Source organism: Poromitra crassiceps, assembly GCF_964638095.1.
Source record: "Poromitra crassiceps genome assembly, chromosome: 28".
In the NCBI taxonomy this organism is placed as follows: Eukaryota; Metazoa; Chordata; class Actinopteri; order Beryciformes; family Melamphaidae; genus Poromitra; species Poromitra crassiceps.
Genome location: NC_139651.1, coordinates 2,766,194 through 2,787,341, shown reverse-complemented (window position 1 = coordinate 2,787,341; position 21,148 = coordinate 2,766,194). Strand labels below are relative to the sequence as shown.

The window sequence follows — 21,148 nt, the reverse complement described above, 5'->3', positions numbered from 1 at the left end:
CTGGCAGCTTGAGTCCAGGTCCATGGTGGTAGTGTCCGCTGGGTTCGTGAGGGCTGGAACATTCTGTCATGAGATAGGGTCGAACCCAAAAGCAGACGGACAACCAGGTGAGGAAAAAATTACAAAGTATTTATTTTTTTAAATGTTCAGGTTGAGCTCTGGGTGGCAAGTCCGCAGGTTGATGATCCTGAGGACACACAAGGGAAAAGACGTCAGGCTAACAGGCAGACAGGCAGCAGATCAAAAAGGAATCCAAAATAGGCTTTTCGCAACAACTCTGACTAATACTGGCTGGAGTCAGGATCACAAACCGTGAAATGGCAATGTTCCAGCGAAGACTGATGACTGAGGATGGTTCTTATAGTGGGTGAGATGAGTGCTGATTGCTGGCAGGAGTGCTGATTGGTGATGAGAAGCAGGTTTGTAGGTTCAGGTGGGAGCAGCAGAATGGTGTTGTGACAGTACCCCCCCTTCTAAGGGGCGCCTCCAGGCGGACCACCAGGCTTGTCCGGGTGCCTCCTGTGGAATCCACGGACCAGGTTCGAGTCCAGGATGTGCCGACGAGGGACCCAACTTCTTTCCTCAGGACCGTATCCTTCCCAGTGGTGTTGTGACACTATCACACAATAGATTTGGGGCCCTATCTTCCGACAGGCGCTATCCCCAATAGCGCTTGCGCACCTGTTTGCGCGTGCCTTAAGGCAGGGTAGATAGCAGTCCCCCTTGCGCCGTCCGCCAGGTGTTGTGCCGAGTTTTGCACCCCAGCGCCGGCAGCATCCCCACCTCACGGGAGTATATATTGTAATGATTTATACAGAAATGTAACTGTTTAAAAGTGATATAATTGTCTGGTAGACGTGACCTCCCTGATTTCTAAGTTAAAAAAGCCTCGAAATATGTTGGGGATGAAATTCTCGGCGGGCATGCGGAAACGTTCACGACAACTGTCGCAGATGCAAATTAGAGCCATGCCAAAATCATCTGCGCCCCAAATGCCTGCGCAAACGGGATTTTGGCAGTCTTAACTACCAGAATTATTCACAGGCGTGGCCAGGCAATGCTGGCCATTACGTCAATCAAAACCAATCAGATTCCCGTCTCGCAATGGCTGTTTGCGCGAGGCATGCAATATGCTGTAATTCTCTCCATGCGTAATAGAGTGTACTCACTGTGGAATATTCAATGCAAATTCACGAAACAGAATTTAGTGGAACAATCTTACACAAAATGTTTTGTCAGGACTTTAGAAATCTGTGTGTGTGTGTGTGTGTGTGTGTGTGTGTGCGTGCGTGTGACTATGTGTGTGTGTGTGTGTATGTGTGTGTGTGTGTGTATGTGTGTGTGTGTGTGTGTGTGTGTGTGTGTGTGTGTGTGTGTGTGTGTGTGCACGTGGCAGGGATCAGTAACCAGTGCTTGCCGTTTCCATGCTACAAGGAGGGTTCTGAGCGCTGTGTGGACGGCCAGGCGGCCTTCACCTGTGTGTGTAAGCCTGGCTGGGCCGGGCAGCGCTGCGAGGATGGTGAGTGGTGCTGATGAAGACTGAAGATGTGAGACTGGACTTTCTGTCTCTGTTGCTTTATGTCATCATGTAGGGCTGGGTGATTCTACCAGTCAAACCTATGGACACACCTGATTCAACTGTTTTTCATGATCTTAAAGCCATTTTGATCTAAGGACGATGCAAAAACACTGAAACTTTGAAAGAATGAATATTCCTTGAAATGTTATATTTTAAATATTTCCTTGCATAATTGTGTCACAATTTATCAAACTGTCTTCATATCATCTATTATGAGGCCATTTACACCTGGCGTTAACATGCATTTTTCTGCAATCTGATTGCAATCTGATTGCAGAAATGGTTGTTCTCTCAATCCGCATAACGTTGCTGTATCCAGATTGAGAGAACACATTGCATTTACACTTGTGTTCAATGTGTACACACAATGCATCCCTGACCACCTCCGGAGGTGGTTTGGCTGATCAGATTGCAATCCGACACACAAACCCAAACACAATCTGATTGCAATCTGATCACAGAAAACACATGTTAACGCCAGGTGTAAATGGCCTCAGCTATTCAATTTGAAACATTATATCAGCTTTTCTACTTGATGTTGCTGGCTGTAATCTTCCGACAGGCGCTATCCCCAATAGCGCTTGCGCACCTGTTTGCGCGTGCCTTAAAGGCAGGGTAGATAGCAGTCCGCCTTGCGCCGTCCGCCAGGTGTTGTGCCGAGTTTTGCACCCCTGCGCCGGCAGCATCCCCACCTCATGGAGTATATATTGTAATGATTTATACAGAAATGTAACTGTTTAAAAGTGATATAATTGTCTGGTAGACGTGACCTCCCTGATTTCTAAGTTAAAAAAGCCTCGAAATATGTTGGGGATGAAATTCTCGGCGGGCATGCGGAAACGTTCACGACAACTGTCGCAGATGCAAATTAGAGCCATGCCAAAATCATCTGCGCCCCAAATGCCTGCGCAAACGGGATTTTGGCAGTCTTAACTACCAGAATTATTCACAGGCGTGGCCAGGCAATGCTGGCCATTACGTCAATCAAAACCAATCAGATTCCCGTCTCACAATGGCTGTTTGCGCGAGGCATGCAATATGCTGTCATTCTCTCCATGCGTAATAGAGTGTACTCACTGTGGAATATTCAATGCAAATTCACGAAACAGAATTTAGTGGAACAATCTTACACAAAATGTTTTGTCAGGACTTTAGAAATCTGTGTGTGTGTGTGTGTGTGTGTGTGTGTGTGTGTGTGTGTGTGTGTGCGTGCGTGTGACTATGTGTGTGTGTGTGTGTGTGTGTATGTGTGTGTGTGTGTGTGTGTGTGTGTGTGTGTGCACGTGGCAGGGATCAGTAACCAGTGCTTGCCGTTTCCATGCTACAAGGAGGGTTCTGAGCGTTCTGAGCGCTGTGTGGACGGCCAGGCGGCCTTCACCTGTGTGTGTAAGCCTGGCTGGGCCGGGCAGCGCTGCGAGGATGGTGAGTGGTGCTGATGAAGACTGAAGATGTGAGACTGGACTTTCTGTCTCTGTTGCTTTATGTCATCATGTAGGGCTGGGTGATTCTACCAGTCAAACCTATGGACACACCTGATTCAACTGTTTTTCATGATCTTAAAGCCATTTTGATCTAAGGACGATGCAAAAACACTGAAACTTTGAAAGAATGAATATTCCTTGAAATGTTTCATATCTTTTGTCAGATATTTTAAATATTTCCTTGCATAATTGTGTCACAATTTATCAAACTGTCTTCATATCATCTATGAGGCCATTTACACCTGGCGTTAACATGCATTTTTCTGCAATCTGATTGCAATCAGATTGCAGAAATGGTTGTCCTCTCAATCCGCATAACGTTGCTGTATCCAGATTGAGAGAACACATTGCATTTACACTTGTGTTCAATGTGTACACACAATGCATCCCTGACCACCTCCGGAGGTGGTTTGGCTGATCAGATTGCAATCCGACACACAAACCCAAACACAATCTGATTGCAATCTGATCACAGAAAACACATGTTAACGCCAGGTGTAAATGGCCTCAGCTATTCAATTTGAAACATGATATCAGCTTTTGGAGATGATGTCGCTGGCTGTCTGTTCATACTGTGCGACGACTCGTTGACTCGGCAGACATCGACGAGTGTTCAGGTTCGGCAGGATGCAACCAAAGGTGTCACAACTCCCCCGGCAGTTTCCGCTGCGAGTGTGAAGACGGCTACTTCATCAATGACAGAATCACCTGCATCGGTAAGACGACCCACTTCAGTTCACTTCCAATCTCTTTAACTGTGCTAATGTTGGAAACAGTGCAACACTTATTAATCATTTAAGGGTGAATTGATTTTCACTGACAGAAAGGAGTTGCAGAATCTGGTTTATGCTGCATGTATACAGTACTATAGAGGCAACCAGCTGTTTTAGTTACGCTGCATTATAAAACGGCTCTCTCAAATCAAGCAATCTGATTGGTTCACAGCCATTGTATAAATCCAATAACCGAGTCCAATAATTGGACTCGGTTATTGGTTGCCATGGCAACTCTCTTACTAAAAGCCTTTGGTTTAAAAAAAAACAAATGACGGAGACAGCTGTCAGATCCTTGTGAATCGATCTTCGCTTATAACTTTACTAATACTTCGCAGAAAATTATGTTTTGTACAAGAATAGACGCGGGCTAATGTCTTAACCCCTCTCTCGCGCGCCCTCACTCTTAACCCCGCATTTCTAAATAAGACGTAACGTTACTTGGTGTCGGCATACGGCTCTGGTGTCGGGCTTTGCAAAAAGCTCTCAGCTTCTCAGCAAGCGCCAGGATTGGCCAATGTCGACTTCAGTCTCCAGAACGACGCACGTCTATCTTCTTGCTAGAGGTCCCGCCTTACAGTAGTGTTTCAACTGACTCTTAAAGAAAAACCATGCCAGTCGGACTTATAGTATTATTATTATTATATTATTATACTTGGAAACCGTTTTATAAAAGCAATATAGCACTCGAGCTGCGTGGTGTTGTGGAATATATCCCGCTGATAAGCTGTTATCCCTGTTATAACAGCTTATCAGCGGGATATATTCTCCACAACACACTTGCTCTCATGCTATATTGCTTAAATCTACGCCTGTGGGGAAAACGCAGCTCCTATAGCGTGTTGCTTAGCAGCTGAACAAACATATTTCTAGACAGGTATTAGTCTACCCTCTTTTTTTTTTCTTTTTTTTTCTTATTATTTATGCATATATCCTGGTGGAACCCTATGCACTTCAGAGCAAAAGCTCTGCTCTCCCAGCTGTTCTCTTCCTCATCTGCAAAGCGATTTGTTATTTCTAACGGGGGAAGATCGTTGACCTAAGCTGAACTCTTATGTAATTGAATTTGAAAGCCCCGGGTTCATGAACCTCTGGGAAATATGCTTCATCCATGTTGCTGTAAATACACCATCACCCCCTCCGGGGACCCCTGGGCTGTTAACACCTGCTTATCATTTGTATTATTCTCGTGTCTCAGTTGCACATTTTTCTATCTGTCCTACTTTTGCGGGAAGTTCAATGTTTGTTAAGTACAAACATGGAGTGAGTCAGCTTGACAAATTTGTTCTCAGATTCTGGTTGATGGGTTGTGGGGACTTGGAATGTCATTTTAATCACATGTCTTAGTGTTTTAGTGGCATTCGGTTTGATAGTTTATTTGCTATTTTGTTTTATTTTTGGATGTATCTGCTGTCTGCTAATTCATACTGCAAGACCTCCTCAACATAGTTAGTCATTGTCACTCTCTGTTTCCTGTTTCCAGACATCAACGAGTGTCTGATGTACCCCAGTATCTGTGAAGAGCCGGCTAAGTGTGTCAACACCCCCGGCATGTACGAGTGCCAGTGTCCCCCGGGATTCAAATATAACTTCACATCCAGAATGTGCAATGGTGAGACTTGAGAGTACTGTACTGTCGCTTTCTCGCCACAAGGAGCACCATGGAGTCACATCATCTCTATAGACCAGTGGTTCCCAACCTTTTCCAACTCAGGGCCCACTTTTATGTCTCAAAAATGTTCGCGGCCCACCTCCGACCCCATAAATACAAAGGCCATATAATGCGTTCTCAGAGCACTTTTTTATTGAAAATTGAACATAAAGGACTGAACTGAATACAGGAGAAACATGTTGGAAGCTCCACAGTCACTAACACAGCACCTGTAACATGTTGCAACACCTTCAGTATTACAGTTTTCAAGGAGCTGTCCACACACACACACACACATACACACACACACGCACACACACACACACACACACACACACACACAGACACACAGACACACACACACACACACACACACACACACACACACACACACACACACACACACACCAATCATTCAAGGAGCTGTCCATCAGCACCACACAGATGTCAGAAATGACAAGCAAGGGGCTGTCTGTAACAGGCTAATTAACAAATGATTAATAAATAACGGTATCCTTCAACAATGGAAAAATGCATTCTCATAACAATTTGACATCCAATATCAGATCCAAACAAAATCCAAATATCAGAAGAAAGCCCATTAAATCGATAGGGTTACAAATAAACACAACCCCAATATAAAGATGATGTAAAGATGAAACTTCAATTCAAGCAAAAGCAATAACATCAAAGAAACAAAAATCATACTTTTTCAAGTATGATTTTTCAAAATCTTTAAAAAAATTTTTTTTTTTTTTAATCATACTTTTTTGGAAATGATTTGGCGGCCCACTTGCAATACCTTCGCGGCCCACCAGGGGGCCGCGGCCCACAGGTTGGGAATCACTGCTATAGACCAAATCACCGTGACGTCACCATGTAAACAAATTTACTTCCGGGTACCACTTGGGGAAGGCGGCAGGTTTAAATGTGCGTGTTGTCAAATAAATGCTGTCAAACCCTCTCGTTGTTTTCGGCCGACTACTTTCAATTTAAATGGTTAAACGGTTGGTAAACATGCTTGTCCGACGTATCTAGCCTTTCTTCTGTGTTTGTTTTATGTAGTGTTAGCTAGCTAATAACATTTGTTTGTCTGTCAAACTCGCTGTTTTGCAGACTCGTTAACGTAGAAGAGCCTGGTGACGCGAGGTTACGTTAACGTTACAAACAGAGCTACTGACGCCACGTTAATTTAATTTAGCGTCAAGTCTACTCTGGTCTGGTCCAACAGGTAAATTAGCTAGTCTGGTCTCCACTAACGTTAGTGAAAGGGTTGTTATGAATGATATTAAACAACAACACAACACGGACGAACCATTTTTGTCTTCTTTGTCTGTTTTTGTCTTCAACACGTCAGTTTGTGCCGTTCACCGCCATTATAATGTGTGGACCCAGGGGTACCCGGAAGTAAATGTAAACATCCCGCTGATTTGGTCTATAGGTCACAGAACTGAGTACAGTGAGCCAGTTATGCTTGGTGGAATCCCTTGGATAGTATACAGATCATCCTACATTTAAGTTTGGGGTCAATTCATGAATGAATTTACCAATTTCAGTTCAACGGAGGAATTGGAATTAAAAAAAGAAAGGATTGGAATTGAACAGAATTTTCAGGCAGTTGAATTTAATTTAGTGAAATACAGTTTTTTGTTTTGTTAAACAGTACCTTTTAGGTGCTATTTGATGCATATAGTGGAGCAGATTAAAGACAAATCATTCACATCTGGAAAGAAGCACCAAAATTGACACAAATCCTCCTATTAGCCAGGAGGAATCCTTATGCTATGAGTAAATAAATAAATAAACAATAATTGATGCTTCTCAAACAGCTCTGCTACGTAAGATATTTGCGCAGTTGTGATGTCATCAATGATGTCACTCGAGCAATTGTGACGTCAGCAGTGATGTCACTCGAGCAATTGTGATGTAATCAGTGATGTCACTCGAGCGATTGTGATGCCATCAGTGAGTGATGTCATCATTGATGTCCCTCAAGCAATTGTGATGTCATCAGTGAGTGACGCCATCAGTTAATGTTGATGTAATAATCCTATGATGTCATAATCTTATGATGTCATGTCATGATGTCATAATGTTATGATGTCATCATAAGTCAGTGATAGACCTGCCTGCTCCCACTCGGCTGTTAACAAGGACGCCTAAATGAAACTTGTGGGTTCAGCGTAGGTTGAGTTTAGGTTGAGCGTTACTTCGGCGTATGGTGTGGGTGGGTGGGTGAGCCTCAGTGACGTCATCAGACAGTTGTGATGGCTAAGGTGGGGGGTGGGCCTAGAGATCTGATGTGATGTCATCAGACAGTTGTGATGCTAATGAGTGGGCCTCAGTGATGTCATCTCACTCAGTAGTGATGCTAAGTGGAGGCTGGGTGGGTGGGCGGTATGTACAGAGGACGGTCAAGATTTTCGGATGGAAATGGCGGCCATATTGGAAAAATCTAGATTTTTGCATGGCTAATAGGTTTTTATCAAAATAACAATCCCCAAGGAGTATTTGTGCCAATTTTGATGCTTCTTTACACTTGTGAGCGATTTTACATTAAATGTGCATTTAATCTGCTCCACTATAACGCATGTAATTGTAATGCATACATTATTGAATGAATTTGATTGTTGATGTTTAACTGTCAATTCATGAATGGCCCCCCAACCTTGCTTACATCTCCCATTAAATAAGACTAGCATGATAGAAATCGAAATCAAAGATCACACATTTTCCTCTTGGTGTCACTGTCGTCACAGATGTGGACGAGTGCGCGCTGAGTGTGTGTGACGGCACGTGCATCAACACAGCGGGCAGCTACACGTGCCACTGCGACGGCCGGCAGGGGCTCCGCCTGGCGGAGGACGAGCGCTACTGCGAGAAGATCCCCGAGTGTGTGGCGCTGTACGACTACAAGCACCCCGAGATGCTGTACCTGGGGGAGCAGTTCGCCGGTCTCCCCGTCATTTACCTGCGCTTCCGATTGCCGGAGAACACAAAGTGAGGGTCTCACACACACACACACACACACACACACACACACACACACGCACACACACACACACACACACACACACACACACACACACACACACACATTGAAAAAGTAGTTTCTTAAAGGAACACTCTGCCCATTTTCAACCAGCTTTGTATCATTAGAACATCAGTAGTATATCAGAAAACTGTAAACTTTTGAAGTCTGTCATTTAATTTGACAGTTATTGACTGTTAAAGTGTGGACCAGTGACATCACTGGTCCACACTAACTCAAATTAATAACTCATGAACTCAAATCAACTCTCAATAACTGTCAAACTAGATGAATGACTTCAAAACCGTTTACAGTTTGAGAGTTGATTTGAGTTAATGAGTTATTAATTTGAGTTAGTGTGGACCAGTGATGTCACTGGTCCACACTTTAACACTCAATAACTGTCAAATTAAATGACAGACTTCAAAACAGTTTACAGTTTTCTGATATACTACTGATGTTCTAATGATACCAAGCTCGTTGAAAATGGGCGGAGTGTTCCTTTAATGCATCCTGGCTAGATGACTCTGCAAACGCACTTCGCTGTCCCCCTTTTGGCTGTTAGGTTCGCTGCAGAGTTTGACTTCCGCACTTTTGACCCGGAGGGAGTGGTTCTGTACGCCGAGTCTTCCCACGACTCGTGGTTCATGTTGGGGCTCAGGGGCGGTCGCATCGAAGTCCAGTTCAAGAACCAGCACACCTCCAAGGTTACCAGCGGAGGCAAAGCCATCAATGACGGACAGTGGCACGTGGTAAGGAAGAGCTGTCTGTACCAGAGCTGCAACGATTCATCGATTAGTCGATCGACAGAAAATCAATCGACAACTATTTTGATCCTCGTTTTGAGTGCAATTTTAAGAGAAAAGGTCAAAGTAAACGGATGTTATCTTTGAGTTGTGGATTATAACCCTTAGGTAAAAGTACATAGTACTGTGTTGTGTCTCATGTAGATCTCTGTGGACGAGCTGGACAACAGCATCAGTGTGAAGATCAGCAAGAAGGCCATAATGAGCATCAACAGCCCCGAGAGTCTCTTCACCGCTGTCAACGGCAAGCTGGAGACCAAGGTCTACATCGCCGGTCTGCCAAACCGCACAGACAACGTCATCAAGCCTGTAAGCAGGCCGTCCCAAAGGCAGATCTATAGCAACCACTCAGTCATGATTGAATTTAATTATGTTTAGCCATAATTTACAATTGAATTATGTATTATATGTGATAACTGTTTCAGAATTACTTTACAGGGTTCCCACATTCCTGGAAAGCCTGGGGTTTTAAAATTGTTTTCCAGGCCTGGAGAAGGTTATAAATGTAATGAAATTAGAATTTAATTTGGGTTCCTTTTTTAAGTGGAAAAACAAACTGATGCTTAAAGTTCGCGTAGTTGATTGTTACTTCTTAATTCAGTTTCATAAAAATGTTGTCATGGCAATTTGAGAAGGGGTCATAATTGAATATAACTTTATCGTCCACCGAGGTGGAAAATTGTCTTTGGCTCACCAAACACAAAAATCACCAAACACAAAAAACAACAACACAAGAGGCCAGAAGGCAATTAGTGAGACAAGGGTATAAACAAGCATAGACAGAGTTACATCACACATTAAGAACAGTTAATGTCTGTGGTTTAAGTCTTGTTGGTCACTTTGTGGAGTTAAGGATACTAATGGCGCTTGGGATGAAGGACTTCTTAAATACATTTTTGGTTGCCAGAGGGACTCTATAGCGCCTCCCAGAGCTCAAAGGCTCAAACTTTTAGTATAGTATATACTTTTTATATAGTATACTTTTATTTTAGTAACAGAGTAGCATGAATGTGGAGTATAGTAAAGATGCAGTCAAGATGATAAAGCCCTACTGGTGTTGTCTGTCTGTGTGTGTGTGTGTGTGTGTGTGTGTGTGTGTGCGTGTGCGTGTGCGTGTGCGTGTGCGTGTGTGTGTGTGTGTGTGTGTGTGCATGTGCGTGTGCGTGCGCGTGCCTGTGCGTGTGTGTGTGTTATAGATTAACCCTCGGCTGGATGGCTGTATCCGGGGCTGGAACCTGATGAACCAGGGGGCTTCTGGGGTGAAGGAGGTGATCCAGGAGAAAGAGAGTAAACACTGCTTTGTGTACGTGGAGCGAGGCTCGTACTTCACTGGGGCAGGACTGGCACACTTCAACATCAACTACAGTGAGTCGTGTAAGATATCAACTCTCCACGATATGGTTCCATATTCAGGGCCGATCCTGGCCATTTGGGTGCCCTAAGCGTAATTGTTCTGTGGTGCCCCCCCCCCCCCCCCCGTAAAACTTTCAATAACTGTCAAACGAAAGACTGCAAAATCATTAATTATGAACGATACTAGTGTATCTCACATTTCATTACATGTGGGAAACAAACAATTGTTAGAATTACTGTACATGTCAGCAAACAAGTGATTGTTAAACTGTACATGCAAGCAGGGGCGGACTGGGATCATAATTCAGGCCGGGCATTAGATACCAAGCAGGCCAGGCCGATACAGGCCGACGTGCGTGCCAGCGTCCGAAGGGTGGCGGCGAAAAATTTGGGCTGTTTGAAGCCCAATTTGGGCCGTTTGAAGCCAGATTTGGGCTGTTTGAAGCCAGATTTGGACCGTCTGAAGCCCGATTTGGGCCAGTTGAAGCCAGATTTGGGCCAGTTGAAGCCAGATTTGGGCCGGTTGAAGCCAGATTTGGGCCGCTTGAAGCCCAATTTGGGCCGTTTGAAGCCCAATTTTACAATGAGATGCACCCTGAATAAAGTAATAAAACCACTAGTAAACCAGTAGGCGGCGCCTGGCCTGCTGTTCAGTGAGTGGCCTGACTGAGGGCACCAAAAAAAAAAAAAAAAAAAAAAATTTTTTTTTTTTTTTTTTTGGTGCCCTCAGTCACGTGATGCCCTACGCAGTCTGCGTACTCTGCGTAATGGGTTGGAGCGGGCCTGTCCATATTCCATATCACTGGTGTGAGGTGACGACATTAGCGACACAATTTAAACTTTTCAGCCTTATTTTAAATGGATGACCATGCATTTTAATTTTCATTTTCATTTTTTTTTTAAGGGTTGCATAAGTCCAGGGGTCATCTTTCCTCCGAATTCCAAGAAATTGCTTTTGTCATAATTAGCTCACATTTCTGAGAAAAGATCACTGTAATTCTGAGAAAATATCTCAAAGTCTGATGAATGATCTCATCATTCTGACATAATGATCTGGATCAATTTGGCAGAGATGATGTGTTCTTGTAGCAGATGTGTTATTTCACAAGCACACTGCTGGATTACGACAGTCTGACGGGTATTTTTCAGCGGTATGATTTACGCCAGCTTGAATACATTTCAGAAGCAGAACCTTATAGCTGTGAATCATCATCATGCCGTCTCGTCTCAACTGATCCTGGAGATAAGACGTAATGTCATGAACTAGAAAAGGTCTGGGTGTGATCAAACTCAGGCCAACTTCATGAACCATTCCAATGTATAGAGAGGCAAAGTGCCCGCCTACTTCCTGCTTCAACACTGTACCAGAGATTTTCATCCGCCATTTATTTTCCCATCCACATTTCGTAAAATGCGTATAAAAATAGTTTTACTGGTTCAAACCAAACAGTTCAGATATATTTAGAAACAGGAGAGATCGCATAACATTTCACTGGGACCAAAATGTTAAAAGAAAATGCGGGTTTAAAGAAAATATCTTTTCGATGTTGTTTTTTTTAAGTTTTGGTCCAAGTGAAATGTTCTATGGTCTCTCCCGATTATAGCGTTAGCTGAACCGTTTTGTTCGACGAAGTACAACTATTTTATAAGCATTTTACGAAATGTATATGGGAAAATAAATGGCGGATGAAAATCTCTGGTACAGTGCTGAAGCAGGAAGTAGACGTTCCACTTTGCCTCTCTATTGTATTATTTGCGTTGCACAGCGTCACTGAGCAGTTTGAAGTGTTTCCCACAGAATGACAGTGACTGTGCTTGTGTGCGTGTCTCCTTTCACCCCCCCCCCCCCCCCCATGGCTAAATGCCAATACTCAAAGTCATGTTTTCTGGCTATTCTGGGCAGTGCAACGCATCTACTGTGTGTGTGTGTGTGTGTGTGTGTGTGTGTGTGTATCCAGGTGAGTCTGGGAGCTGGAAAGTGGACGTGAGGTTAAACATTCGTCCATCCAGCAGCACAGGTGTCCTCTTCGCTCTTGTCCACAACAAGACGGTCCCTCTGTCGGTCTCTGTGGTCACGCAGGGAGAGGAAGATGCGGTGAGTTCATTCGCGCTTTTGTCGGCGATAGATAGTTACACAAGATAAGATAAGATACTGTAATACTTTATTGATCGCCTAGTAGGGGGAAATTCAGTAACTCACACGCACACACACACGCACGCACGCACACACACACACACACACGCACACACACACACACACACACTAACCCTGCGTCCTCATCGCCATCACTCCTCCAGAACTTGCAGGTGTTCTTGGATGGCGTCTGCGTGGCGACCCTGACGTCACTGATGCTGTGTTACCCCGACCGTCTGGCGGTGGAGCTGACCGTCACTCCCACAGAAATCCGCATCTCAGCCAACTCCTCCACGGTTGACTACATAGCGCTCGATGCCCTGCAGGAGGCGCTGGACCGCCTCAACACCACCATGCAGAAGCCCGTCAGCACCTATATTGGCGGGATACCAGGTTGGTTGAAGCGTAACTCCGGACATTTCGGATCTATTTTCCCCATCACTTTCCATCATACTGATCGATGACCAAAATCTCATCCATGGCTTCACTGTAGACTAGCTACGTGTCTCTTGATACTCTAAAATTTACCCAAAAAGCAGCCAAAGCTTGTGTTTTTCAACATAATGACGCTCACTCTGCAATGAGACATATTTTGTCACAGAGGGGGTTTAGCTTGATGTATTTTTAGCCTAATAATCTCACTATTCTGGCTCACTAGTTTCAATCTCGTTGTCTAGGGTAACATTATTTTTTCGAAGCTAAGCTCCATAAGCTCACGTAAAGCTCCTTTAACATCCAAGCTAATCCAGCCGTGAACACTTGGAATGAATGAATCAATGAGTTAATGTTACCATTTAGATGGCAACCGGCATATGTTATATACTCATACAGGCCAAGCCCTCACCTGCTGCTACTGTATGTGGCTCACCTGTGCCTCACTGTGGTGGGTGTGTGTTCTGCATGACGGACGTCTGGTCACCTGGACAGCTCGTGCTGAAGCTCCTCCCGTGTGCAGGTGCCTCGTGGATATGAGACAGGACAAACAGACGAAACATGCCACAAACAAACATCTACCGGGTTGTGTTAGTCCTGCGGTCACAAAGCAGTCTCCCTCCTTGGTTTAAACACTAAAGTTCCTCTCTCGACACAGCAAGCCTGCTAGTCGCTGTCGCAGATAACTTCCGAGACCGAGTGATGCATTAAGTTTGCTTACCAAATTGTGATATTTATACTGACTGAAGACTGTAATGACAAAGTACGTGATTTTTTTAACTATTTCTCTTTCCTTGTTCTACTGTTTCACCCTCTCTTCTGTTTCTCCCCAACCTAACTAAAACCAAATACGAGGGCTCAGTCGATCAGCATTTTTGTAAACAAAACTGGGTGGAAACGGCAAAGGGGACCCTATAGAGCCTGGGCTTGAGTGTCTGACTCTAGCCGGCTGTGCTGTTTACATTTTAAAAACGGCGACAGTTCACACAACTTTAACATGACATGCATATATTATACATCAAACTCTTGAGCTACTTCTGCTCTCATTTAGAATGAGAAAAATATAAGCGATGTGAAGTTTTTGAGATATTGACGTTTGTTTGGCACAACTCATACTAGCATAACTGCTGCGGGGTTCCACATTTCCGGGGGACTTGCGGGGATTGTGATGTCACGCTGATTCGTCCTATAGTGTCATAGTCTCGCTGGCCAGCCTCCTCTCCCTTCCGTCCGAGGAGTCTGGCGCCGCAGGTCTCCATAGTGGGATTGCGATGGGCGTCGCTTAGTCAGGCCCGGCTCCAGACCCAAGTTACAGAGGGGGCCTGCCACTAGCTTGGGGGGGCCAAGCTACCCAAGGGGGGTCCGGGGGGATTCTCCCCCGGAAGAAGATTTTGTACATTTTAAAGTAAAATTCGTCAACCTGGTGCATTTGAGAGCAAAATGAAGAGGCTAAATCTGTGAAGAACTACACACATCTCTAATGTGTTGTGACTTTACAAATAATTAGGCCTAAACAATTAATATTAAGTGTATTTACACATTGTGCACAAATTGCATTCATTGTGACAAATTTACAATAGTTAATATCCAGCCAGAATCATTGCAAATGGATGTTCAAAGTAACAGTTAGCAATAGCATTCAGTTAATCAATGCCTAATGACAGCCAGATTCCATGTTAAACTTTAAAACAGAAAAACGGAAAAACGTTTAGCAAAAAAAAAAAAAAAAAAAAAAATTTTTTTTTTTGGAATGGGGGGGCCAGTTTGTTGAATGGGGGGGCCCGGCCCGGTCAGGCCCGCCCCTAGCGCCGGGCCTGCGCTTAGTGGCAGTGCCATTGGAAAATAGTTTCAAACAATCCAACTTGCCGTTTTCAGCGTGTAGCAACGAGCTAGCGTGTAGGTTTCTGCCGTTAGCTTGCTAGCTAGTTAGCGTTGTTGTTTTCCCTGAGGCGGCAGGGGACTATTTACAGCAACACACAGGGAGGAGGGAGCGGAAGCCGCTCTGATTGACATGGTCGGAGCCAATGACAGAGCTTCTTAACTCATTGAGTGCCAGCCACTTTTGGAGAACGGACGCTCCCAGTGCCAGAGTTTCAGAGCTTTTTTCAGTGATTTCTCGAGGCCCACAGAATATTGTGTGATATTACTATGTAAACAATGAACACGCAAAAAGAACGATGAGACTCTTTTCTATCATCAGCAAAAACAGGTTTATTGATATCATTTTCCGTTCTTTAGTTATCAGCCGGAGAAGATAGCTTGATTTAACAAAAAAGAGCCTTTTTTTTCTAGAAGCTGAGATAATGGCCCTTTTGTGAAATTAAACATTTCAAACACATCACTGACTCTGGCTTGCGTTTGCCAACCCTGTCCTGCTGCCTGGGTCTGTCTGGGTGTTGTGTGTGTGCTGCTCTGCGTGCCCCCCCCCCCCCCCTCTCAACTGCACACTCCTCCTTATGGGAGGTGGCTCTCTGCTGAGTTTGCTCTGCACTGTGAAGGGTGCGCGTCGCGACATCCAGCTTTTTTACAGCTTCCGCGTGTGTTTGTCACCGGCTCCTATGCTTCCAGTTGAGAATAAAAACAACTCCACGGCTGATCATGCGAATAGGCTGTTGCAGCGGACATGAAGGAGCTCAATTGTGGGAGCAGGTTGGCTGCTGCTGCTGCAGGCACATCTAACGTTAAAACGCTTCATGCATATCGATGCATACGGATGCGATGCGATTTCCGTTTGCCCAACGACTTATTCTCTGTTTTTCTCTGCCTTTCTGTTAACCTGGAGAGCACTGTCGCCACCTAAGGGTTCTGTAAAATAGGTTATAGACCTCCAATAGCTATAATAGTTGTACAGGAGATGCGGAAGGCTTTGATCGACGTCCCACCGTCAAAAAACGCATTGGACGTCGAAAGACGTCCGTGGCACTCTACGTCACTATTTAATTGGACGTCGAAAGACGTCCATGGCACTCAATGAGTTAAGCGGGGAGCGGAAATCCGGCAGCGTCTGAAACCGACGCCTCCAATGGGAGAGCAGAGTAGAGCAGGGGAGGGTTTATCCCAGTTATGGAGACCTGTGGCGACAGACTCCTCGGACGGAAGGGAGAGGAGGCTGGCCAGCGAGACCAATAGTGTCATGACTTCGGCAGCTGACACACCGATCAAAACGGTAAAAAAAAAAGATGCGATGCAGAGACGCAAGATATTTCTTTGTTATTTGTTCATTTTCTATGGGGGAACGAAATGACTGTGGCACACAGCGGACACACCACTGGGGGGAGATCTTAGGCTGGATGATCGTGCCCTGTCAGTAATGGGCACCAGGCTCTCTCTCTCCTTTGAGAGAGAGCCTGTGGTGACACGAGGTTAGTTCTACTCACTCACTCACTCTCTCTGTCTCTCTCTCACTCTTTCTCTCTCTCACTCTTTCTCTCTCTCTCTTTCAGATGAGGTCCCATTACCTGCCACCCCCGTGACGGCCTTCTACCACGGCTGCATGGACGTCTCCATCAGCGGGCAGCAGCTAGACTTTGACGAGGCTCTCAGCAAACACAACAGTATTAAGTCCCATTCCTGTCCTCCGCTCACTGCCCCCGACACTCAGCCTGACACACACAGAAAGTGACCTCCGTTACACCCAGATCCATATATCCACAAGATCTAACAATAGGTGGCATCTCACAGCGTCCTCGTCTTGGGATCCTCTTTAGATTTTTTTTTTTTTGGAAAGAGAGATGAGGAGGGGAGGGAGAAGACAGGAAAGACGTGACAGCAAGGGGGAGATAGTGACAGACTGAAATACGGTAGTCATTTTTGTCCACTTTCTCTATACTGATGGGTTTATTATTTTTTAGCTTACTCCTTTCATCCACAATTACCTAACAATTGTTCCCATCCTGGGAAGCACTTTCATTCCATTTCTCTAGTGAGCCATGGTGAACGCTGGCTGCCGGTGAGCCTGCCACAAGCCGGATGACGTAGTTGTAGCAGTTTGTTACAATGAAATTACAGTATATTATTTGCTAGAAACTGTTCAGAAAGAGCTGAGCTCTGTAGCACACAACATATGGTGAGTTATGTTTGTGTAGAAAAATAAACAAATGGTCACTGCTGTGCTGACCAGGCTTTGCGAGACCACCTACATCTTTTTTTCTCCCAGTCGTCAAATCTGTGATCTCTTTCATTCTCGTGACTTCGTCTACCTCTCTAGCGTTCCTCTTTCTCAGACCGATGAGGTTCTACTTTTTCCGTTTCTGTGCTTATCTTCATGGTCCTCCCAATGTCCTCTGGCTCTATTCAGAATATAGAAAAACAAGCCCTCTAAACAGTAATATATAACTTAAATGCAGTTGTCCAATTGGTTTGGTGAAGTGTTTTTATGTTTGTTTGAATGAAATGAAAGTTTTTAATAAAAGTATTTTAATCTTTGAAATGGACTACTGTTGAATTTCATCCTTGAATGAAATATGTTGTATTATTGGGCATCCAGGTAGCGCAGCAGTAGATTCCCTGCCTAGCAACACGAGGGTCGCGGGTTCGAGCCCCCCGTGTTACCTCTGGCTTGGTCGGACGTCCATGCAGGCGCACAATCGGACGCGTCTGCGGGTGGGAAGCCGCATTAAGGGTATGCGTCCTGGTCGCTGCACTAGCGCCTCCTCTGGTCGATCGGGGTGCCTGTTCGCGGGGGAGGGGAACTGGGGAGAATAGTGTGATCCTCCCACGCGCCACGTCTTGCCAGTGACAGTGACACGCCTCGCTGTCAGGTGAAAAGAAGCAGCTGGCGATGCATGTGCACATGTATCGGAGGAGGCAAGTGGTAGTCTACAACTCTCCCAGAAATATGTTGTTATTTTGCCTTAGGACCACTTGTTAACCTTTAAAGGAACACTCCGCCCATTTTCAACCAGCTTTGTATCATTAGAACATCAGTAGTATATCAGAAAACTGTAAACGGTTTTGAAGTCTGTCATTTAATTTGACAGTTATTGAGTGTTAAAGTGTGGACACTGGTCCACACTAACTCAAATTAATAACTCATTAACTCAAATCAACTCAATAACTGTCAAACTAGATGAATGATGAATAGTTTGACAGTTATTGAGAGTTGATTTGAGTTAATGAGTTATTAATTTGAGTTAGTGTGGACCAGTGATGTCACTGGTCCACACTTTAACACTCAATAACTGACCTGATCTATTTTGATCAAAAAGTTCAGACAGACAGACAAAACAAACTTATTTTCTTATCATTTATGCATTGTATCTAAAGTGAGCTATGCACCAGTGAAAGACAAATTTCCATTATTGTCTGCATTAACTCATTCACCGCCAATGACGTCTTTGACGTGTTATCAGCAATGGCCTTCCCCGCCAAGGACGTGTTTGACGTGTTTTTGTTTTTATTGGTGCAGCGCCTGCAGCAAACACTTGCCCAGCCTGTCACACAGACACAGGTCCCTGCCTTCAAAGGGTAGCCGACAGCACGCGATCAAACACATACCGCAGCTGTTGTTTTGAAATTGATGCAAGAGGAAATGCAGAGAACGGGTAACGCTTCCTTGTGCAGACAGGAGAAACATTGAAACGCCGAGCTGGAGTCGCCTTCCTCTGTGCCAGCCAGGAGAAAACGGGAGAAAGTAATCAAGAGATGTGTTTGATCATCGGAGGAATGAGGAAATGATCGATCAGTTTGCGAGGGCGGTGAGGACGTGTTGAATAGCCGAGGGGAAAACGGGAACGATCATAGATATGACAGGGAGACATGGACGAGGACGGTGTACCAGAACAAATCAAAATAAACACAGGAACAGCTAGGCAGCAGCGGGCAGAAGGCACTCACAGCAGCCCGCTGTCCTTCTCAAGAGCTCTTCAGTTGATTCATGAAATCGCTGGGCTGCTCGCCCTCCAGTGTTGCTCCTGGCCAATCCCAGCGCCACAGGGCGTGGTTATTGCTTATCCTATGTTGGGTTAGAAATCTAAAAGGGGGATCGTGTGTGTGTGTGTGTGTGTGTGTGTGTGTGTGTGTGTGTGTGTGTGTGTGTGTGTGTGTGTGTGTGTGTGTGTGTGTGTGTGTGTGTGTGTCTGTCTGTCTGTCTGTCTGTCTGTCTGTCTGTCGGTGTGTCTGTCTGTCTGTCTGTCTGTCTGCACACTCACACCGAGTAAACTGTATTGTTGAATGTAAAAAAAAAGCACTTCATGTGTGTATATATATATATATATATATTATTATTTTTTGGTCATTTGTGTCCTAACGAATAATATTTACATGTCTGATGTCAATACAGTTCAAAATAAAAGAATTGAGAGTGAGTTATGCCTGAGATTGTGCCCTTTTACAAAAATGCTTTTTTCTCCCTTTTCTCTTCCCAGACAGGCTTTTTTGGTGAACATGGGGTGTATAAAAAGGGTTATAAGTAGAGTACAGAACATGCTAAAAGCTAACTTTGGGGGTGAAAGTAGAGACTTAGATCTTCATTTCGAGGTATTGGACATCACTGTAGTCCTAGTACAGAATTTACTGTGGGTCTTGAAAGATGACCAAACATTATGGAAATACTTGGCCTGTGCCAAAAATGCCAGTCAGATATTGGCAGTGAATGAGTTAATGGACAATAAAGTTTTCTTGAATCTTCTTGAGTCCACAAACCTCTCATTCTCTGTGTTGTAGCTCAAGGCAGGAGGTTGATCTGAATTACAGAAAACATGGGAAAAGGGGCCATAGAGGGAGTGGCGCCATAGTCTTAAAGGTTTGTGCTTCTTTTAAGACTTGAACTACTAACATTATTAAAGATTATTTGGGAATATATCAGATGGCTTTCGCTATAGTGCTTCTGTGGATGCTTCTGATGCATCCTCTACTTCACGCAACGATTACATAGCCTACCATAATAACACATTTAAAAAATAAAGACAATATTCACAATCACTCTCGCAGTATGATTGATATGAATTCACTACACAATAATATCCTATTGGGGTGCAATTGCTCCAAGCTTGTTACAGATTCAGATGATCTTGCTCATAGTTAACTAGTTTGTATACCAGGAACTGGCAGTGTTGAAACACAGTTTGCTCAAATGTAATTGACACAGAGTTGGGAGAAATAGAGAAATACACTGGAAAAGAAACCAAAACGGTTAAAAGGAGGATGTGGGCTGAACTGGGGAGATTAAAAGTTATACAAGAGGCATTTTTGTGGAATCAAAACAGAAAGGAAGAGGACTTGTGAAAGGAATGTGCGTGTTTAAAATGAACTGCTGTGAAGGGAGAGGTGAGATATTGAATATCAGTGTGATGTTGATACACGTTGAGCAGAGGTTGATCTTTTTCCAGTTGATTCAGTGAAACCCAATGAGGAAAATAAAATAAAAATCCCAGCAACGCTTGTTTATGAGACTGCAGTAAAAGGCACAATTTTGATAGTCTCAACGTGGGGGGTCCCTGGGACCACCGGGGGGGGGGGGGGGGTCCTTGACCCCCCCTCCGCACCAAAGTGATGAATTGTTCAACTTCACCATTAGGCTACTTAATTTACAAGGAGTAAACACAACCAGAGAATGTAGAAGAATGACTGCTTTGATCATAGTTTATCTCTCGACAAAGGTTTTTTTAGCTCAGACACAGCCTTCTTCGGCTGTGTCATTTTGGGTTTCAACTGCTCCACAGCACCAGATGTATCGATCGGCGCTCAGTGGTTTGGTGGTGTACTGCAGTTTACAATTTTGAGCATCGCCTCCGGCATGTGAATAAGGGCTCGCTATTGGAAACTACGGAATATCCTGGAGTACCATGGCCCCAGAAGGTTGGATAACAACACTGTGTCTGAGGTAGGCACAGTTTTATTGTGATTGATAACGTGTGTATCGCGTGAAGCCATTGGAGCCGACCTCCCAGTGGATAGAGGACCCGCGCA

General features: G+C 44.5%; 1 protein-coding gene across 1 annotated transcript; it reads left to right on the top strand.

Annotated features, from left to right (window-relative positions):
* Positions 1–1,532: 1,532 nt before the first annotated feature.
* On the top strand, positions 1,533–17,580 carry LOC310799838 (vitamin K-dependent protein S-like; the record flags this gene model as incomplete). Its single annotated transcript, XM_083662446.1, has 11 exons — positions 1,533–1,547; positions 2,908–3,001; positions 3,660–3,776; positions 5,317–5,445; positions 8,244–8,484; positions 9,081–9,267; positions 9,466–9,630; positions 10,518–10,686; positions 12,633–12,769; positions 12,973–13,201; positions 16,684–17,580. 11 exons carry the CDS (start codon positions 1,533–1,535, stop codon positions 16,860–16,862), a joined length of 1,662 nt encoding a protein of 553 aa, XP_083518572.1. The 3' UTR covers positions 16,863–17,580.
* Between the last annotated feature and the right edge of the window lie 3,568 nt (positions 17,581–21,148).